This window comes from Oryza brachyantha, chromosome 2, assembly GCF_000231095.2.
Source record: "Oryza brachyantha chromosome 2, ObraRS2, whole genome shotgun sequence".
NCBI lineage: Eukaryota > Viridiplantae > Streptophyta > Magnoliopsida > Poales > Poaceae > Oryza > Oryza brachyantha.
In genome coordinates, this window is record NC_023164.2 from 2,998,255 (window position 1) to 3,016,225 (window position 17,971).

General features: G+C 42.1%; 2 protein-coding genes across 2 annotated transcripts; one reads left to right on the top strand and one right to left on the bottom strand.

Moving 5' to 3' along the window:
- The first annotated feature begins 5,750 nt into the window (after window positions 1–5,750).
- LOC102709430 (probable 4-coumarate--CoA ligase 3) lies at window positions 5,751–11,549 on the top strand. Its single transcript, XM_006646898.3, has 6 exons — window positions 5,751–6,501; window positions 7,326–7,679; window positions 7,782–7,980; window positions 10,588–10,801; window positions 10,919–11,021; window positions 11,113–11,549. The coding sequence occupies exons 1-6, from the start codon at window positions 5,869–5,871 to the stop codon at window positions 11,275–11,277; spliced, it is 1,668 nt and encodes a 555-aa protein (XP_006646961.1). The 5' UTR covers window positions 5,751–5,868; the 3' UTR covers window positions 11,278–11,549.
- Window positions 11,550–12,313: 764 nt separating this feature from the next.
- LOC102700777 (CASP-like protein 2C2) lies at window positions 12,314–15,333 on the bottom strand. The gene is made up of 3 exons (XM_006648306.3): window positions 14,968–15,333; window positions 14,749–14,869; window positions 12,314–12,731 (listed from the first exon to the last, which is right to left on the bottom strand). Exons 1-3 carry the CDS (start codon window positions 15,129–15,131, stop codon window positions 12,480–12,482), a joined length of 537 nt encoding a protein of 178 aa, XP_006648369.2. The 5' UTR covers window positions 15,132–15,333; the 3' UTR covers window positions 12,314–12,479.
- Window positions 15,334–17,971: the final 2,638 nt, after the last annotated feature.

The window sequence follows — 17,971 nt, forward strand, 5'->3', positions numbered from 1 at the left end:
ATTCCATGATCGGTGGTACTAAGGTGCTAGATTCTCAGGTTGCCATGTATGTCGAAGCAAAGGACGTCTCGCATGTGTTCGATCGCTACAGTCGAGCCCACTACCAACAAGGACCATAAGGTGTGGTAGCACACACACAAGAGATTATCCATCCTCTTGTTATGATCTTATGTGCTAAGATTATATGATAACTTCTAATGGTATAATACCACTGCGCGGTACTCTTATCCGATCCAGACTCTATGGATATGGATGGCAACATAGTCGTGCTACCATGGCAAGAGGCCAAGATAGGGGATAACGTTGTCAATCTCCGTATACAAACTGAGATGTTACCAACGCAAGAGGTTGACATCAGCAGCGAGTTTGCTACTATAGAGAAGACGACAATCAACTGCACCTGTTTACTCCCCAACATGAGAATCTTCATCTTTTACAAAAACAAAATACCTGATATTCAATTACAAAAGTAGACAGAGTACTATATGAATCAAGTATAGAATTCAAAACTTTGATTCAAAACAAGTAGGTTAAGCTTGATTCAAGAGTTGTTCATTATATATATCTAAGTACATAATGAATTCAGATATTAGCTTCATAAGTTAATGATTTTGCAAGAAATTTCAGAACTTGAGCTTATATTCAATCTTGGAATTCAGAACTACCAGTGTGTATTTACCATGCTCAACAATAATGAAACCAACATGATTAATAGCTCCTCCCTCTTCTTGTTCAATTCCATGGGCTCCTCTCCATCTAGGACTCCCGAGAAAAGGAACACAAATCAGTGGTATTCTAATCGACCGAAAGAAAAAAAAAAGTTATCTGCAATCGAGCAAAAAACCTTTATCTCTATCATCCCACACCAATGGTAGTCAAGATCATGTGTAGGAGCATCTCACTCCCTAATGGCGTTCCAATCGGTCGGTTGGTTTACGTCCAAATCGGGTGGCTCAAGGTTTGGATCAAACATACACGTATTTTCGATTTTGTTTATGCTTATAAGCTACTACCTCCGTCCTATAATAATCTCATTTTTTGTTTTCCGTATCCAACGTTTGACCATTCATCTTATTTGAAATTTTTTTGCGATTAATATTTTTATTGTTACTAAATGATAAAATATGAGGAGTACTTTATACGTGGCTAATTTTTTAAGTTTTTGTACAAATTTTTCAAATAAGACGAATGGTCAAACGTTGGATATGGAAAAACGAAAAATGGGGTTATTATGGGACGGAGGTAGTAAAGTTTATTTTTTTAATCTTTATTTTGGACCAGAATTTGAGTTCTTTTCATCATATTTTATTTTCTAGCATTGGTTTTTAGTCGCTAAAAACACATATATAAAAACTTTATTCGCAAATTATTATTTATTTATAAATATATTATTTGGTTTTTTTTTCTAAACAAGCCAATCAATCACCCCCAAAGTCTTATGCCATCGTGAATGACAGGTGGCGATTTTGCTCTTATTAGTATTGGGGTCCAAATATTATACGTTAATCAAATAGGATGGGAGGGTATATGTTAGGATCGTGCACATTTTAGTTGGCGTGGAGAACGAAAGATGCTCCTATACTCTCTGTTTCATAATATAAGGCTAACCACTTTTTTCTCATAATATAAGACGTACATCTAAGTATGCATTAACTAGCATATTTTTCATCATCAAAATATCCAACCACGTTACATGTATGTATACATGTATCTAGGTAATCTAAACGAGAATGTCGTTATAACTCTTTGTTGGTCTTTGGATCAGTGGTGGTTGCGCCAGGACGGAGGGAGTATCGATGAGGGACTGCATCAAAATCTCAATTTGTCAGTTGTTATTAGTTTGTTACTTCAATTTAAATATAATAATTAAGAAGGTCATAGGATACTCGAGCTTCTCTATGCCGGTATGCATGTGATCCATCTTGATAATTAATGTTGCATAAACAAAAACGAATAAATGCAATTAATGGTTCAGATCAATGAAAGTACTTAATCAGGCTTACATTTTTGTAATTAAAAAAACACGATCGGCATGATTCATCCCTTTATTATTAAGCTCCAACCATTTTATATGTACTTGTCAGTAGTGGAGGCTTACGAGTACGGATTGACATGAACCAGCAATGCAGCCGGTTGATCCATCAGAAACATATAAACACATGTGCGAATGAACTTCTTTTTTCTTGAAATGTTAAGCATTTACTCCCCAGCTAATCCTATGATTAAGTAGTAATGCAACTCCAACGTGTTAGGTCATTCCTTTTTCTTTTTGTTGGGAGTTTGGCGAGAGTGTTAGGTGATTCGTTCGTGCGAATGATACATGCAAATTACTTGCAGTGCGTGCATGTTTGTTTGTTTAATTTGCTCCAGGGACTCCAGGCTAGCCGAAGCCATTTCTGGCTTCTATACAGCAGTGTCTGTCAGGAAAGTAGAGCTGGAGAACCTAACCTGAGCATATAGAGGCCGTTTAGTTCCCAAAATTTTTTTTCTAAAAATATCGTATCGAATCTTTGAACATTTAAATAAAATATTATGTATAGATAAAACAAAAAACTAATTGTACGGTTAGAGGAGAAATCGTGAGACGAATCTTTTGAGCCTAATTAATCCATAATTAATTATAAGTGCTACAATAACCTATATACGCTAGGGACGGATTAATGAGGCTCAAAAGATTCTCTCGCAGTTTCTAGTCGAGCTGTGAAATTTGCTTTTTTTAATTTAAGTCTGAAAACCATTTCTGATATCTAGTCAAACATCCGACGTGACAGCCAAAAACCCATATGAGGTGTTTTTTTATCAGAATTTTAGATTTTCTGGATTATTTGATTGATTATGTGATCTACTGTAAACTTCTAAACTTCTAGATATAATTTTTTTTTGCACGGGCTGTGTTTATATTTTAAGACCTTGAAAAACATGCCAACCGATGTCGTCCAAAATTCAAAATCCATGACCAGAAAAGAAAAGGAACGGAACCGACCGTCTCATGTAGCAATACTGTTTACATGCAAAACTTTACTAGAGCATAGTATAATTGCACGAAAGCGTCAAGCTAATAGTTATAGAACACATAAGTGACTTGCTCATCACTCCCATCTTCTCTCACAAATTCTGTAGAACAGGTTCCAATCGGTGATTAGGTACTTCTGCTTCACAGTACTGAAGTACTAAACAAGTTATGTACATGGGTTGTGTTCTACTGTTGTCTTATCTTAGGGTTTTTTCTCGACTTCTACTCGCACATTTCCAGCGCTACTAAATAGGGTAACTTTCCGTAACATTTTACTGGTACTGGTAGTATTTAATACCAGTACGAAAAAATATTTTTTACTTTGTTAATTATTTGATTAGTAGTATTTTATAATTTTATTTTTTCAATAAAGATCACAACAAAAAAGGCGATATTACCTCTCAAATTTCTACTACACCTAATATTATCGGTAGTATAATTTAATCATAGCCGTCTGATAAAAATAGATCAACGGTATGGATTAAATTTTACTGCCAGTAAAATGCCCCAGAGTCGGCCCCTACTAAATATTATATTGTTTCCAAAAATAATCTATATAAAGGTTTATTGGCTCATATTTATGAAATAGATTTTCAATTAATTTTTATTATTTATAATATTGTCAAAAAAAAACAACACAGTCATGTTTCCATTTTGTTTTTTCCTTCCACGCAGAGGGTAGGTAAATATCGACGCTCTCGTAAGCCAACCCAAAATTTCTAAAGTTGCTTACATAGTATCGATGCGACCGACCGACCGAGTTGCGAGCTTCCAATGTGACGATGACGGCGACGGACCACCGTGTAGCGGCCGGCGTAGGTGCCCACCGGTGATCTCCACGTACGCCGGCCGGCGGCGGGCCCCGGCCAACAACCGCGGCGCGCACGCTCGGCCACGCATTTCCGCTTGGACCACGCCGGCGACGAGATCGACGAGGCGACCCAGCCGTCCAGCACCGAGGAGACACCGGCCGGCCGGCCGGCGCCCCATCCGTCCGGCGCCTTTCCGCCGGCGTGGGGTGGCCTGGCCGTGCCTTTTTCTGGCTTTTCTCGCCGTCGATCGGTGACCCACCCACCCGACGAGGCGAGGAGATGCGATTGCTGCCGGGGGCGTGCGGGCGTCACGGTGACGTCTGCCGGTAGGTTTGTTTTGTCGCCGGCCGGTCCGCAGTAGGTGAGGCCGGTTGGACGTCGGAGCCGGTCCGGTCTAGCTAGCCCGTCTTTCTTGTAGCGGCACTTTCCTTTTGACTCTCTTTCTCTCGTCTATCCTAGCTGATTTTTTTTTTCAATGGCAAACTCTTTTTAACCTATGGAGTGGATATTTACTCGTCTCTTATATATCATTTAAATAATTATAAAAAATAATAAATATAGATTAATAAATGATATATTAGTAGCCCAACATATAAGATCAATTTAATTTCCACATATAGTAAAAAAACAAATATAACTCTAAATGTGCGAGCATGTTTTGTTATAACTTATATATGTCAAACAAGTGTTTATATCATATAGTAATATATTTTGTTAATTTTAAAAAAATAATTTCTTAACTAACTGAATGATATGTAAAAAATGATGAAACATCTTGTGGAGGGATTAGAATACATTTGCATTTTGAAGCTTCTCCCTTGGAGGCTGCACTACGTAAGTTCAAGCAGATGTGGTGTGGTGAGCAGTGCTAAGCAGGCTGGAACTGTATTATATTTTTCGTTGGATGGTTATTGTTGTTTCTAGGTTATAACCAAAATCTATATTGGTAGTCATTTTTCTATATTTACAGAGTTTTAGTATTCCACGAGGGCTATTCACTATTCATATAAAACATTTCTTTAGCTTTGGTAACATTTGGTGTGACACATGTTAACTGCATATATAAATCATATGGATTCTGCATCATGAAAAACCATCGTTTTTCTAATAATAAGAGTCATTCGATTGTACATCAATTCTAACATATCAGTTCGTCACATGTAAACAATAAAACAACATATGATACATCATAGGAAAAAAAACTCTATCTAAAACTCGAGTATTGATTTCGACCCCACCCCTTTGACTTCGACAGAAGTTTTTATGTATAAACATAGCACATCGTACCTATAACTTCCATGCTAAAATAAATTATTTTTTTAGTTTTCAGGTAGAATATCCGTCTCTTTGTTTTATTTAAAAATTTTATAATTCATATTTTTATTGTTATTAGATGACAAGAAATTTAGGTGTGACTAATTTTTATAGTTTTTAAGTGTTTTTTAAATAACGGATATTCAAACACCAGACATAACAATCACGAAATGTTTTTTAGAACGGTGTAGTACAACCGTGCAAACGAAAATGAAAAGGATTACTCCCAAAAACGAGGATACTCCACACGAGAGAAGTCAGTGGCCGAGAACTCAACCACAACCGTGGCAAAAAAAAACCGAGAAAAAAAAAAGCAGGAAAAGGCAATGGTCACCAACCCCAACAAAGCAGGCGACCAATGCGATGGGGATTCCGTAAAATCCCTCTCCTCTCTACCCCCAAACACCATCCGGTAATGGGGTTGGTAAACGACGTTGACGTGGCACCCTTGCCGCAGTCAACGAACCCCTCTCACCAACCCAATGCTCCCCCTCCCTCTCCCGCTTACATGTGGGCCCCACAAGCCATGCTCCGCGGGCCCACCCACCAACTCCTCCCCCGGTCACCCGGTATTTAACCCCTCCACCTTCCGTTCCTCCCGTCTCCAGGAGAGATCATCGATCGCCGAGCAAGCGCAGCAGCTGCCGCCGTCGTCGTCTCCTCCTCCTCGTCGGCGGCGAGAGCGAGTGGTAGTGTCGTAGAAGTAGAGGTAGAGCTAGCTTGGAGGCCATGGGGTCGGTGCCGGAGGAGGTGGTGTTCCGGTCGAAGCTGCCGGACATCGAGATCGACGGCGAGCGGACGCTGCAGGAGTACTGCTTCGAGAAGATGGGGGAGGTCGGGTCGCGGCCGTGCCTGATCGACGGGCAGAGCGGGGAGTCGTACACGTACGCGGAGGTGGAGGCGCTGACGAGGCGGGCGGCAGCGGGGCTGCGGGGGATCGGGGTGGGTAAGGGGGACGTGGTGATGAACCTCCTCCGGAACTGCCCCGAGTTCGCGTTCTGCTTCCTCGGCGCGGCGAGGCTCGGGGCGGCGACGACGACGGCGAACCCGTTCTACACGCCGCACGAGATCCACCGCCAGGCGGAGGCCGCGGGCGCCAAGGTGATCGTCACCGAGGCCTGCGCCGTCGAGAAGGTGCGGGAGTTCGCCGCCGGGAAAGGCCTGCCCGTGGTCACCGTCGACGGCCCCGCCGAAGGCTGCGTGGAGTTCCGCGAGTTGATCGCCGCGGAGGACGAGCTCGAGGCCGACGCCGACGTCCACCCCGACGACGTCGTCGCCCTCCCCTACTCCTCCGGCACCACCGGCCTCCCCAAGGGCGTCATGCTCACCCACCGCAGCCTCATCACCAGCGTCGCGCAGCAGGTGCGTCTCCTCCTCCTCTGCTCTGCTTCCATTTCCGAGTCGGCGAGCTCTGCTCTGCTCTGCTCGCCAACCAAGCCGAGCGACCGGCCGTTCGCGGTGCCTGGCAGGTGGGCCCCACCACGGTCATCTCGTCTGCCGCCGGGGCCCACATGTCAGAGTATCTGAGGGATGTTCTGTTCCTCGCAGTCGCAGGAGTACAAATTTCTTCGATTATTCAGATTGTTTGAATTGGCGTTACGTATTTTGGGCTTGTTTAGTTCCTAATTTTTTTTCCAAAAACATCGTATCAAATTTTTGGATATCTAAATAAAATATTAAATATAGATGAACTAAAAAATTAATTACACAGTTACGGAAGAAATCTTGGAACGAATCTTTTGAGCCAAATTAATACATGATTAGCCATAAGTGCTACAGTAACCAACACGGTTTTCAAGCTAGCCATGAAATTCGCTTTTTCATTCATATCAAAAAACTCTTCAAATATCCAATCAAACATTTAACGTAATATTTCTTCTAAAAATTTTCTGAATCTAAACACCCCCTTGCCTGCGCGTGAAATTTTGTTCACTAGTGTGTCTGCAACCGCGAACCAACCAGTAATAATTAATTAATATATGCTCTGCGTGTGGGGCCCACCTTTAGGCATCCACCTAACTTGGGTGTCTGGTTCTGAACCCCCATGCGCCAAGATTCGTGCGTGGTGATCTACCATTTTTGGCGCCAACGCCCAAGCAATTTCAAACCAGGGCTGTGTGTTTGTTTACTGGTACTCCTGAATCATTGGTAGTAACTGATTTTTTTTTCTCTTTTTGTTCATGAAGGTGGACGGAGAGAACCCTAACCTATACTTCAGCAAGGACGACGTGCTGTTGTGCTTGCTCCCGCTGTTCCACATCTACTCGCTCAACTCCGTGCTCCTCGCTGGCTTGCGTGCCGGGTCGACGATTGTGATCATGCGCAAATTTGATCTGGGCACACTTGTTGACCTGGTGCGCACGCACAACATCACTATCGCCCCGTTCGTTCCCCCTATCGTGGTGGAGATCGCCAAGAGCCCCCGCGTCACCGCCGAGGACCTCGCCTCTATCCGCATGGTCATGTCCGGCGCCGCGCCCATGGGCAAGGACCTCCAGGATGCCTTCATGGCTAAGATCCCCAACGCCGTCCTTGGACAGGTTAGCAATACCACATTACTATTGCATATGAGTAAAATTGAATTCCCCTTCATATGTCACGATGTTACTTACATGTAAATATATTGTTTGTATTCTTTTTAGGGTTATGGTATGACCGAGGCCGGGCCGGTGTTGGCAATGTGCCTGGCGTTCGCCAAGGAGCCCTTCAAGGTGAAGTCCGGGTCGTGCGGCACGGTGGTGCGCAACGCGGAGCTGAAGATCGTCGACCCCGACACCGGCGCCTCCCTCGGCCGGAACCAGTCCGGCGAGATCTGCATCCGCGGGGAGCAGATCATGAAAGGTAAACCACTCACCTACCACTGCCCCCGTTTCGTCCGTTGATACAGCTAGCTGGCTGGCTAGGATGTCCACCCCCATCGATGCCGACGTGGCACAAAACGACAATGCCGTTCGGGCTACCGTTGTGCACGCCTCGCCCCCCTGCCACTGTAGGGTGGGCCCGGTGGTGGGTGGGGACCAGGCGGGTGAAACCACAGCGACGTGGAGAAAGTTGGTGCAGGTTTTTGGTTAATAGGCTGGATTGCTGGAAAACTAACCCGTTTGGTCCCCTGCGATTAGGCCAAGAACATCTTTGGCATGCGACGGCGATGACTCGTCGTGACTCGTGACTTGGATGGTCTAACAAGCCACAAATGTAGCAGCAGCTGCCGGTAGGGTCCCCAAACCAATGCTGACCCGTTCCACTTCCATTCCACCGTATGAATCTGAATTTTGGAGGAATGCATGACTTTTGAGGGATTTTTCACAGGAACTGAATTGTTCCACGTGAATTCCCTGTAAAATTCATGTGTTCCGAAGAAGCCGGGAGTGCTATGATTCTTATTTTATCTTCTGTGTTGCAACGTGGTTTGTGACTGATGTTGAGGTGGCCCGAGCTATCCGTACTGAAAACAGTTGAAGCGTAGCTGATTTGGTGGTTCGTTGGGGGAAGATTCTTAAAGAAAAAGATTGGGATTATGAGTGGTTTGGTCCAACTCCAAGCCCCATGGCTATGATTGCTTGAGCTGATGGAGGAATTCCCGTCCACTCCACGTCTTTTTCTCTCTTGTTTTCGTGGTTGCCAGCAGCCAGAAGCGAGCTCGCGTGGTTGTTGGCACGCAACCAGCTCGATCCATCCACTGATCGCTCCCCCTTCCTACCTCACTGGTTGCAGCGGCGCACGTTGCTAGCTAGTTGCCACTACCAAATCATATCATGCTCTCTCTCTCTCTCTCTCTCTCTGAGCACAGCTCATCATCATGGCCATGGCACGATCCCGGAATCCAAGTTGCGATGCTTCTTCTCCTCATGGAGGAGAGGGGGAAAAAGTGGGATAAAGTGCCTGTCACATGCATGATGAGAGAATTCAGAAAAAGTGCGGCTCCACTACATATCTGACTATCTGTGATGAGCAATGCGTTTTTAGATATGGCATTGTGGGAATTAGGAACTTGGGCAGGTCAAAGCTTTGGTGAGGTGAACATGCCATTGGCAATTTGGGCATGCGAGCGTGTATGTCTGGTTTTTTTTTTGGGTAGTGGCCCATGACATCAAGGAGCAATGGCCAGTGGCAGCCTATCCTGACCATATCTTATCTCTAGCTCTCACCATGCGGAGGTCATGTCCATTGTTCTCAACTTACTTTTATTAAGACTTGCTCTGAACTTGTTCTCTGAAGACTTGTTCTTTAGCCTCTTAGTCAAACCTATAATTACATACACATAAATTATGTCTACCTGATATTCAAGGGGTTGTTGCTATCATGCTACTAGGAGATCACCAGGACAGAGCTGGTACTGGTTAATTAATTAGAACCACATAGTATCTTTCTAAGACTTTCATTTCAAGTACCTATCTGAAGTTGTTAGGTTCTTGCCTACCTATCAACGGATCATTGGTAGGTATCTGCTTAGCGTACAAAGTGGAGATCACATCAGTTTCACTTGCCAGACATGCTTCAATTCTCCTGCATCTTTTCTGTTCATCAACCACTATTACAATGAAACCCAAACCGAACCAAACCAAACCAAACATACAAAGTTAGCTAGTCTTCAATTCCACACCATCATGATTCACGAGGAACAAGTGTCACCATCACATAATGCATGATTAGCATGGACATACAGCTACAAGGCATCCCAAGTACCAAATTGCATAAGGAGGTATCCAAGTAGTAGTTTAGTACTGCTGCGTCTCAGAAAGCATTGCATAGTTCATAGTTAGAACAGGCCAAACGAGTGGTCCATCAACCTAATTGCTATCACTGGCTTGGAAAATGTTTGGTGACCCATCATTTGAACAAGAAAAGTCACAGTTGGGTGACTGCTCCAATTGCCTCAAGTCCAGCCTAAAAATTAATCAAAGATAGATGGATATGTTGTCGCAGTTCAATCCTAACCATTTTCCATTAAGTCTGAAGAGTCCATCTGACCAAACCAAACTCCAGCTGGTAGGTATAAATCAAAGACTCTTCAGTTCATGGATACAATTGTGAAAATTTTTACCTTTTTTTCACTCTGGGACAATAGCTTGAAAAAAATTCGATGTGATGTCTAATGCACCAAACATCATAAGTGAACTGTCACTTCAATGGCGGCACCAAACAAAAATCGCCTGGAAAAAAAATGTTCAGTACCATGCCACGTGCATTTACTCATCTGAAAACCAATAGCTCTCCTCGACATGAACTGCACTTGATCAATGTTGGTTGTGCCGTGGAGTGCATCACGGCTGTTAGCTTAGCTCTACCATGTGCATGCAATGCAATGATACAAAGCTGGATCGAATCTTTCCTTTGGATTATTTGATCCGGCAGCACAGGATTTTGTCGCCACTGAAACCGTCTTCTCCTTCAGAGACTTCATGGAAATGATTCTTCCGTACTGACGAGCTGTGGGAATTTTTGCAGGGTATCTGAATGACCCGGAGGCAACCAAGAACACCATCGATCAGGACGGGTGGCTGCACACCGGTGACATCGGCTTCGTCGACGACGACGACGAGATCTTCATCGTGGACAGGCTCAAGGAGATCATCAAGTACAAGGGGTTCCAGGTGCCACCGGCCGAGCTGGAGGCGCTGCTCATCACTCACCCGGAGATCAAGGACGCCGCCGTCGTCTCGTAAGCCCACCTCCTCTTCTTCCTCCTCCACCATTCTCCGATGAAATCGCCATTGATTAGTTCGTAGAGATTGCAGAATTTTGTCACTGATTCAGTCCTGGCTAAACTTTGTTTCAGGATGAAGGATGATCTTGCCGGTGAAGTGCCGGTCGCCTTCATTGTCCGGACAGAAGGCTCAGAAATCACCGAGGATGAGATCAAGAAATTCGTTGCAAAAGAGGTACATGCCAATGACAGCGACAAAAATATTCTGATTTAAATTTTGTAAATAAAGAAGTAGAGATCAGTGCTAAAATTTCTTTGACGCTTAGGTGGTGTTCTACAAGAGGATCAACAAGGTGTTCTTCACCGACTCGATCCCCAAGAACCCTTCCGGCAAGATCCTCAGGAAGGACTTGAGAGCCAGGCTCGCCGCCGGCATCCCCGACGCCGCCACCGCCACCGCCGGCGACGCCGCTGCACCCAAGAGCAGCTAAAGAAGCCGCCGTTTTTCTCTATTTTCTCGATGAAAAAAAAATATGCAGAGATATGATATTGCTGTGCATGTAAAATGGCGACAGAAATGGAGCAGCAAGCACGCAGTGAATTTGATCCGGAAGTTTATAGTTTGTTTTCTTGGTTGGTTGATGCTGCAGCAGCTTGTACAATGTTCATAAAAACGGTATCAATATTATTATACATAGATGATGTATTGTTTTTTGACCATAAGAACAAGGCTGATTACAAATAATATACAGTGTATTAATTACACTCTGTTTCTCTACTTTGGAGATTTGAAATCAGATGCTTCATTTTCAATTTTTTTTCCGAGTTTCAGACAAAAAAAAGGGGTGACAATTGATTGCATCGGTCACTATGTCGGGATGAAATTATTTTTCAGGACATGCTTTTGAAAGAGGCTCAAATATTTGAGTATTCCAACCTCAAAATGGAGTGGGCCCACCCTATTCCAATTGAAGCCCAAGAGATAACTAGGCCCATGTAAGGCACAGTAAATGGGCCATTTTGAAGTGAATGCATCGTGGTCGTGGGCTAAGCATTTTGGAAACCAATTTCGGTTTTCAAGAACAAATACCTGCAAAATTCCATCTCATTTCATTTTTCATATATTTTCATAGACCTAAGATATACGACACAGTGATAGGTGGAGTAGGATTCGTTTATAGGCTTAGAGTTACACTTCGATTGCTAGCTAGTCCGAGGGGCTCAGGGGTTTGTTCCTTCATCTTTTTTTTTCATTTTTATTTCTTTGATTTATGACCTACAATTTAGAGAAATCAAAATTCATATGGGACTAGCTATAGAATTTTCGATAGAAATATCCCCCAAGTATTCAAAAATAACTAAATTACAATTATAGTATAATTACTTTATAAGTTCAGTGTAACACTACATCGCATACTTGCAACCTTGACATCCCAAGTTCTATCATATTCGATGTTCAGTTGATGTGGTAGCATGAATCTCAAAGCATATTCGACGTGCGAAAAATCAAAAAATTCCATCACCATATTTTCTAGCGGTGTTCTTTTTAGCATTTTCGATCCGTAATTTTTTTTTCGCTCACCCATCATTATCTGAAAACTTACATAGACTGCAATGTCAGACGACGTGGCTAAAAGCAGCCGTGCCTCGAGTCAAGTTGCAATGTTACATGCATAAAAACATGGCGGGCCGTCTAGCTAGTACTGCTGCGGCGGGCGGCCGCCGGCGAGTAGAGGCGGAAGAGGCGGCGGGCGGAGAAGGCGGAGAGGACGGCCATGCCGCCGGCGGCGAGGAGGCTGCAGAGCATGCCGGCGGCGGCCTGCTCGCAGAAGCGCGTGTAGATGTTGCAGAGCTTGCTCCACTGCACGGCGTCGACGCCGGCGAGGCCCACCATGCACGCCTGCAGCGCCGCCGCCGTGCTCGCGAACACCACGTACGCGCAACCCTGCATATATGCGTCAATGCGTGCATCGCGATCGGTCGAATTAAAACGAGAAAGAAACGAAGCAAATTAATGATTAATTATTCTAGTTAGTATTACTACTAATTAATTAAGTTGTTTCCTGCTATAGCTAGCAACCACATTGACCAAAATTAATGTTGCATTGCATCAAGATTAGATGCTCAGGGCATCCACAATGTTGCAAAAACAGGTAGTAAGCAATTAAAAAATCATTGCTACTTAGTACTCTCTCCGTCCCAAAATAAGACAAATTTTTTGACCATATGTGTCGAGCGTTTGAACAACCGTCTTATTTGAAAGTTTTACAAAAAATTGAAAAAAAATTAGTCACGCGTCTAAAAACAAAAATATTAATTATAAAGTTTTCTTAATAAGAAGAAGTGTCAAACTTTGTACGTAAAAGTGAAAGATTAGTTTATTTTGGGACGGAGGGAGTATCATACACTGTGAGAGTTGTAAGTTAGTACTACCCAGTTGTAGTGATACTACTCGCATCGAGCAAGAAAAATATAATTTCTATATAATGGTACTGACACAAGTGAGATGACTTGTTGTTTCTCACCGCATATAGCAAATAAACTACTCTTTCTTTTGAGTGGACCCGTCTTATTTCTCCTCCTCCCATAGCAACATTTGTGTGGTGCCGTTTAAAATCTAATGAGGTCTAGCCATGGGGCCCACTCTAATACCAAGTTGGGCATGATACAATGAGCATGCCCTTATTGTTTATCTGGTGAAAAAGTTTTCCACCATAAATTTCCTTAAAATTAATGGTCCAATGTACCTTGAAGTTCAAGCTCTTGTGGAGATGATTCCTGATGTTTCCAAAATATAAACACTTCTAATTTATCTAATATAAACTAAGGATATGTTAAAATATTTCCTTTTAGTCATCTCAAAAGTCAAGTTTTAAAATGATTAGACTAAGCATTTGATTTGTTGTTAAATCATATGAAAATGATTGAAATCATGTGAATCAGTGTAAAAACATTTATATTATGATATAAAATTTAAATTATATAAATATTTGTATTTTGAGATGGAGGGAGTATTTCAACTTTACATTTTTTTTTCCTTTTGTGCATCATTTATTCAATGAAAATGACACCCCCAGTGCCATTTCGTTAAAAAAAAAAGTACTTTGAAGAGATGTAGGTCTTTTCTTTTGGAGCTAGAGCTGAAGATTTATAAAAACATGGTAAGTATCTAGCCAGCGAGAATACAAAGAAACTCGGGCTATCTAGATATCCTAGATAGTTAATTTATAAATCCTACAACAATTACTCTGAGCCATCCAGAAGTTCTTGGAACATGTTACAAACTTAATTACAACTACTAGAAGCCTCTATCGATCGAGCAACAAGCTTCTTTTTTGCATTGAATCAATCAATTGATTAATTAATTAATCGATTACTAAGGATTTTGAGATCGGAAAGTGATGACGGAGACGACGGCAGGGAACTCTTTCAAACACTTGGTAGCCGTCCATCCGTATATTTATATGTCATCTAAATAACTATAAAAAATATAAAATTTTTTATACGAGTTATATCACTCTATAAATATATTAAGTTTTTATAAGTTGTAGGAAAAAATAAAAATAAACTGAAACTAGTATACGGCTATACGCACATTTATAATTATTTTTGTTATTTTTATTATCACATATAGGAATCAAATTTAACATTGTATGTTTATGTAGTGATATAACTTATATTAATTCGTGGTATGAAATATATTTTTTATATTTTAATAAACATGTAAGTAACGGTGGACGCGCTGGAAAAAACTGCGTCCGGGCGACGGCAGGTAGAGAGCGCTATCGCGAGGGAAAAATTCCAGCCGATATGATATGACGCTCATTAATGGAAACAGTTGGGAGCAAGCAGGCAAACTCGCCATGGTGTTCCTACTTTTCAGGAGATGCTGATCATGTTCCATGCATGCATGTGTTCATCGATCGATCGATCGAGCTAGGCATGAGCTGAGCTGAGCTCACCTTGTCGAGCAGGAAGGAGGTCCACGCCGCCGCCATGGCGCCGCCGCCGGAGCAGTACAGGCACCTGATCAGCTGCGCGAAGTGGTACCCCGCCGCCGCCGCCGCCGCCACGGTCAGCACCCTGCAGTGCACCGCCGCCGCCTTTATATATCGATCCGCCATGAATGAAAGAAACTGCTAGCTAGGGTAGGTAGGTTGAAGACGAAGCTACGGACGTACCAGAGGGCTTGGACGTCCTTGGCGACGGCCGTCTTGCGGACGAAGAGCACCGTCTCGGTCTCCTCGCTGAACCCGAGGAGCAGCGCCGCCGTCGCCGCCATCACCACGCACGCGCCGCGCAGGAGCCTCTCCGCCCTGACCGCCCCCGGCGCAGCCGCCGCCATGGCTATCTCGATCCCGCAGTGTTTCCTAGCTAGCTGTAGCTAGGATCGGAGAGCGAGCGACGTCGAGTGCTGGGTGCTGCTCGATCGGAGGTTGGTGGCGCTGGCCATGGCGCGCGTCGCCGGCTCCCCCTATATAGGCAACGGCGCAGGCCGGTCGCGCCGGCCGCATACGTGGCAAGATCTGGGCCGCTCGCGGGGAAGATGATGGCTGCGCTAGCGGATGCAGTTTTTTTTTTTTGACAACCCTCGTTTAACTCGTCGCTGGTACGTTATCTAAATAGGTATAAAATATATATCTTTTTATAATATAAATTAATATGATTGAAAAGAGTTTTCCCTGCGCTAGCTTGTTGCAGCTGTGGTTGTGGTGGGGCCGCATGCAAGTCAGCATTTCATTCATAAATATTTAGATATTGGTTTGCTACGTATATCTTGTAAGCTCCGGGAAAGGATCAAACTCATGTGGGTACGAACACAATACATATATGATCTATATTATGAGTTTATGAAACACACGCGACGAACCAGCCGAGTACTATTTTCTTCGTATTTTAATAAATAATATGGTGTATTACTATTATTTCGATTATTTGTTTTATTTTAGAATTTATTGTAAATATGTAAAAATATATGTTACAAATAAAATATATTTATTAATAAATTTGATTATAATAAAATAAATAATAATTATGCCAATGATCGAACATGTAATAAAATATCAATAGCATCACGTATTAAAATATAAAGGAAGTACATGCTTGTAAACCAAATAGCACTGTCATGCCATGAGCAATTAGCATGACAATATTCTTCTGTCACGCCAATCCTCGGTGCTGTAGCAAAATAACGATGGCGTAATCAAATAACGCTATCCCGCAGGCCATACCAAGTAGGATGGGATGATCATAAGGTTTAGATTTAAAAATACGTATGGAGCTAGTTTAGTTTTTAAATTAAAAAATTGAAAAGGTTTAAACAATAAAAAAATCATGACTAGCTAACGAACCCACACACAGAAGCCACCACGTGAACCAGCTACGCATGCAAGTACGTCAATATATTACTGGATCAATCTAAGCTAAAACACCGTAGAATCCTATACAACAAGATTAAGTATTTTATGGCTAAATTATGGCTTAAAAATAATGCGTTACTAGTTAATTATAGTGTGTGAGAGGACGATATGACGTGACATATTCAAATTCTATGGGATTATAAGTACTTCAATATCCTGAAGAACACGCAAAAGAATTTGAATGGTAATCAACCAAGAAACATGGAGTATTTTGGAATGGAATTAATTAATTTGGATATATGTTTGGTGGTGACTTGAGAATGTGAATGTGACCATGTTGAGCAAGGCAATGTAGCCATCTGGACTATGCACAATGACCAGCTGGGCAGCCTACCTCCCCATGCATTGCTGCAGCTTGGGAATTCAATGGTGATCACTCATAAAAGCTTCAACCTCCTGGAATGCGATGGGTTGCTGGCAGGTTCAACCACAATTAGCCATTTTGCAAAAAAAAAAAAAAAAAATTGGTATCACGTCGGATATTGAAAGAGGTTTTTGGACACGAATGAAAAATGAATTTCATAGTTCGTCTAGAAACCATGAGACGAATCTTTTAAACCTAATTAATCCACCATTAGCACATTGGTTATTGTAACACTTACGGCTATTTATGGACTAGGTAAGCATAAAAGATTCGTCTAATGATTTCTCTCTAACTATACAATTAGCTTTTTATCTATGTTTTTAGGAAGAAAATTAAGAACTAAACGGGCCTTAGTACGTCGTGATATGAAATTGAAAAGAGAAGTATAGCTGTTACTCGTTGGTTAGTTGAAAGGGAGGGGGGATTAATAATATTCTACTATTAATAACCACTCATAGCACTGTGCGGACTACAGTAGGTCAGTTCATTGATAACATTAGTATAATTGTTTTACATTTTTCAGCTCATGAATACAACAGTTTAACGTTTAAGTTGTACAGTAACAGTAAATGTTTTCAGACGCTTATCTCTGTTTCTTCTTTCCCTTTGGTAAGCAAAAAGTATCACCCTGATTTTCCGCTTTTGCTTATATTTATGTGTCAAAATTTAAATTTTTAGCCTTAAATTCGGAGTTGATTTTAAAGTTTTTTATCACGGTTTATTTTTTAAACTTGTTTTTTAATCGATAAGAACCATATATAAGAGTTTTACTTGTAAATTAGTTTTTATTTGTAAACATGTTGTTACAATCACCTGTGTACCCTACTGTTTACGATGTCCACTGATCCCTATGCATGACCTGTCAGGCTGCCATTTATTTCCGTCACCATTACTCATCGAGGTTGGAGTTTTGTTTATTGCGCTCAATAAATAGCGAATAGTTATAGCGGATTTAGTTACACTGTCTCGTTCCAAATTAAACTCAAATTAATTGAAATACAAGCACGATGTTTCACTTATACAACTAAATAAATAAGTTATACAATAGATTATATATTTGACTATCTATATCATATTTAATATATTACTTTTTATTTTTTATATTTGTTGCATGGAACCAATACATGAAATATTTCTTTAAAAAATGTTACATGCAGCTTGGGAGTACGTGTCTAAACAGTAGACCGAACGAAGAGATAACAACCAAATTTTCTTTAAGTTAATGATGGTTAATCTCGCGTGAATTAATTATTGCATATCTGTATTCTGATGGTAACGTTGTACCAGGAACTTTCCAACTCCAAGGATCCCAACTGCCCATCTTTTGCATGATGGCATAGTTTGTTTAGGCCTCACTAGCTACTTCCTCTAACCTGTACTCTTCTCCATCTAGTGTCTGGC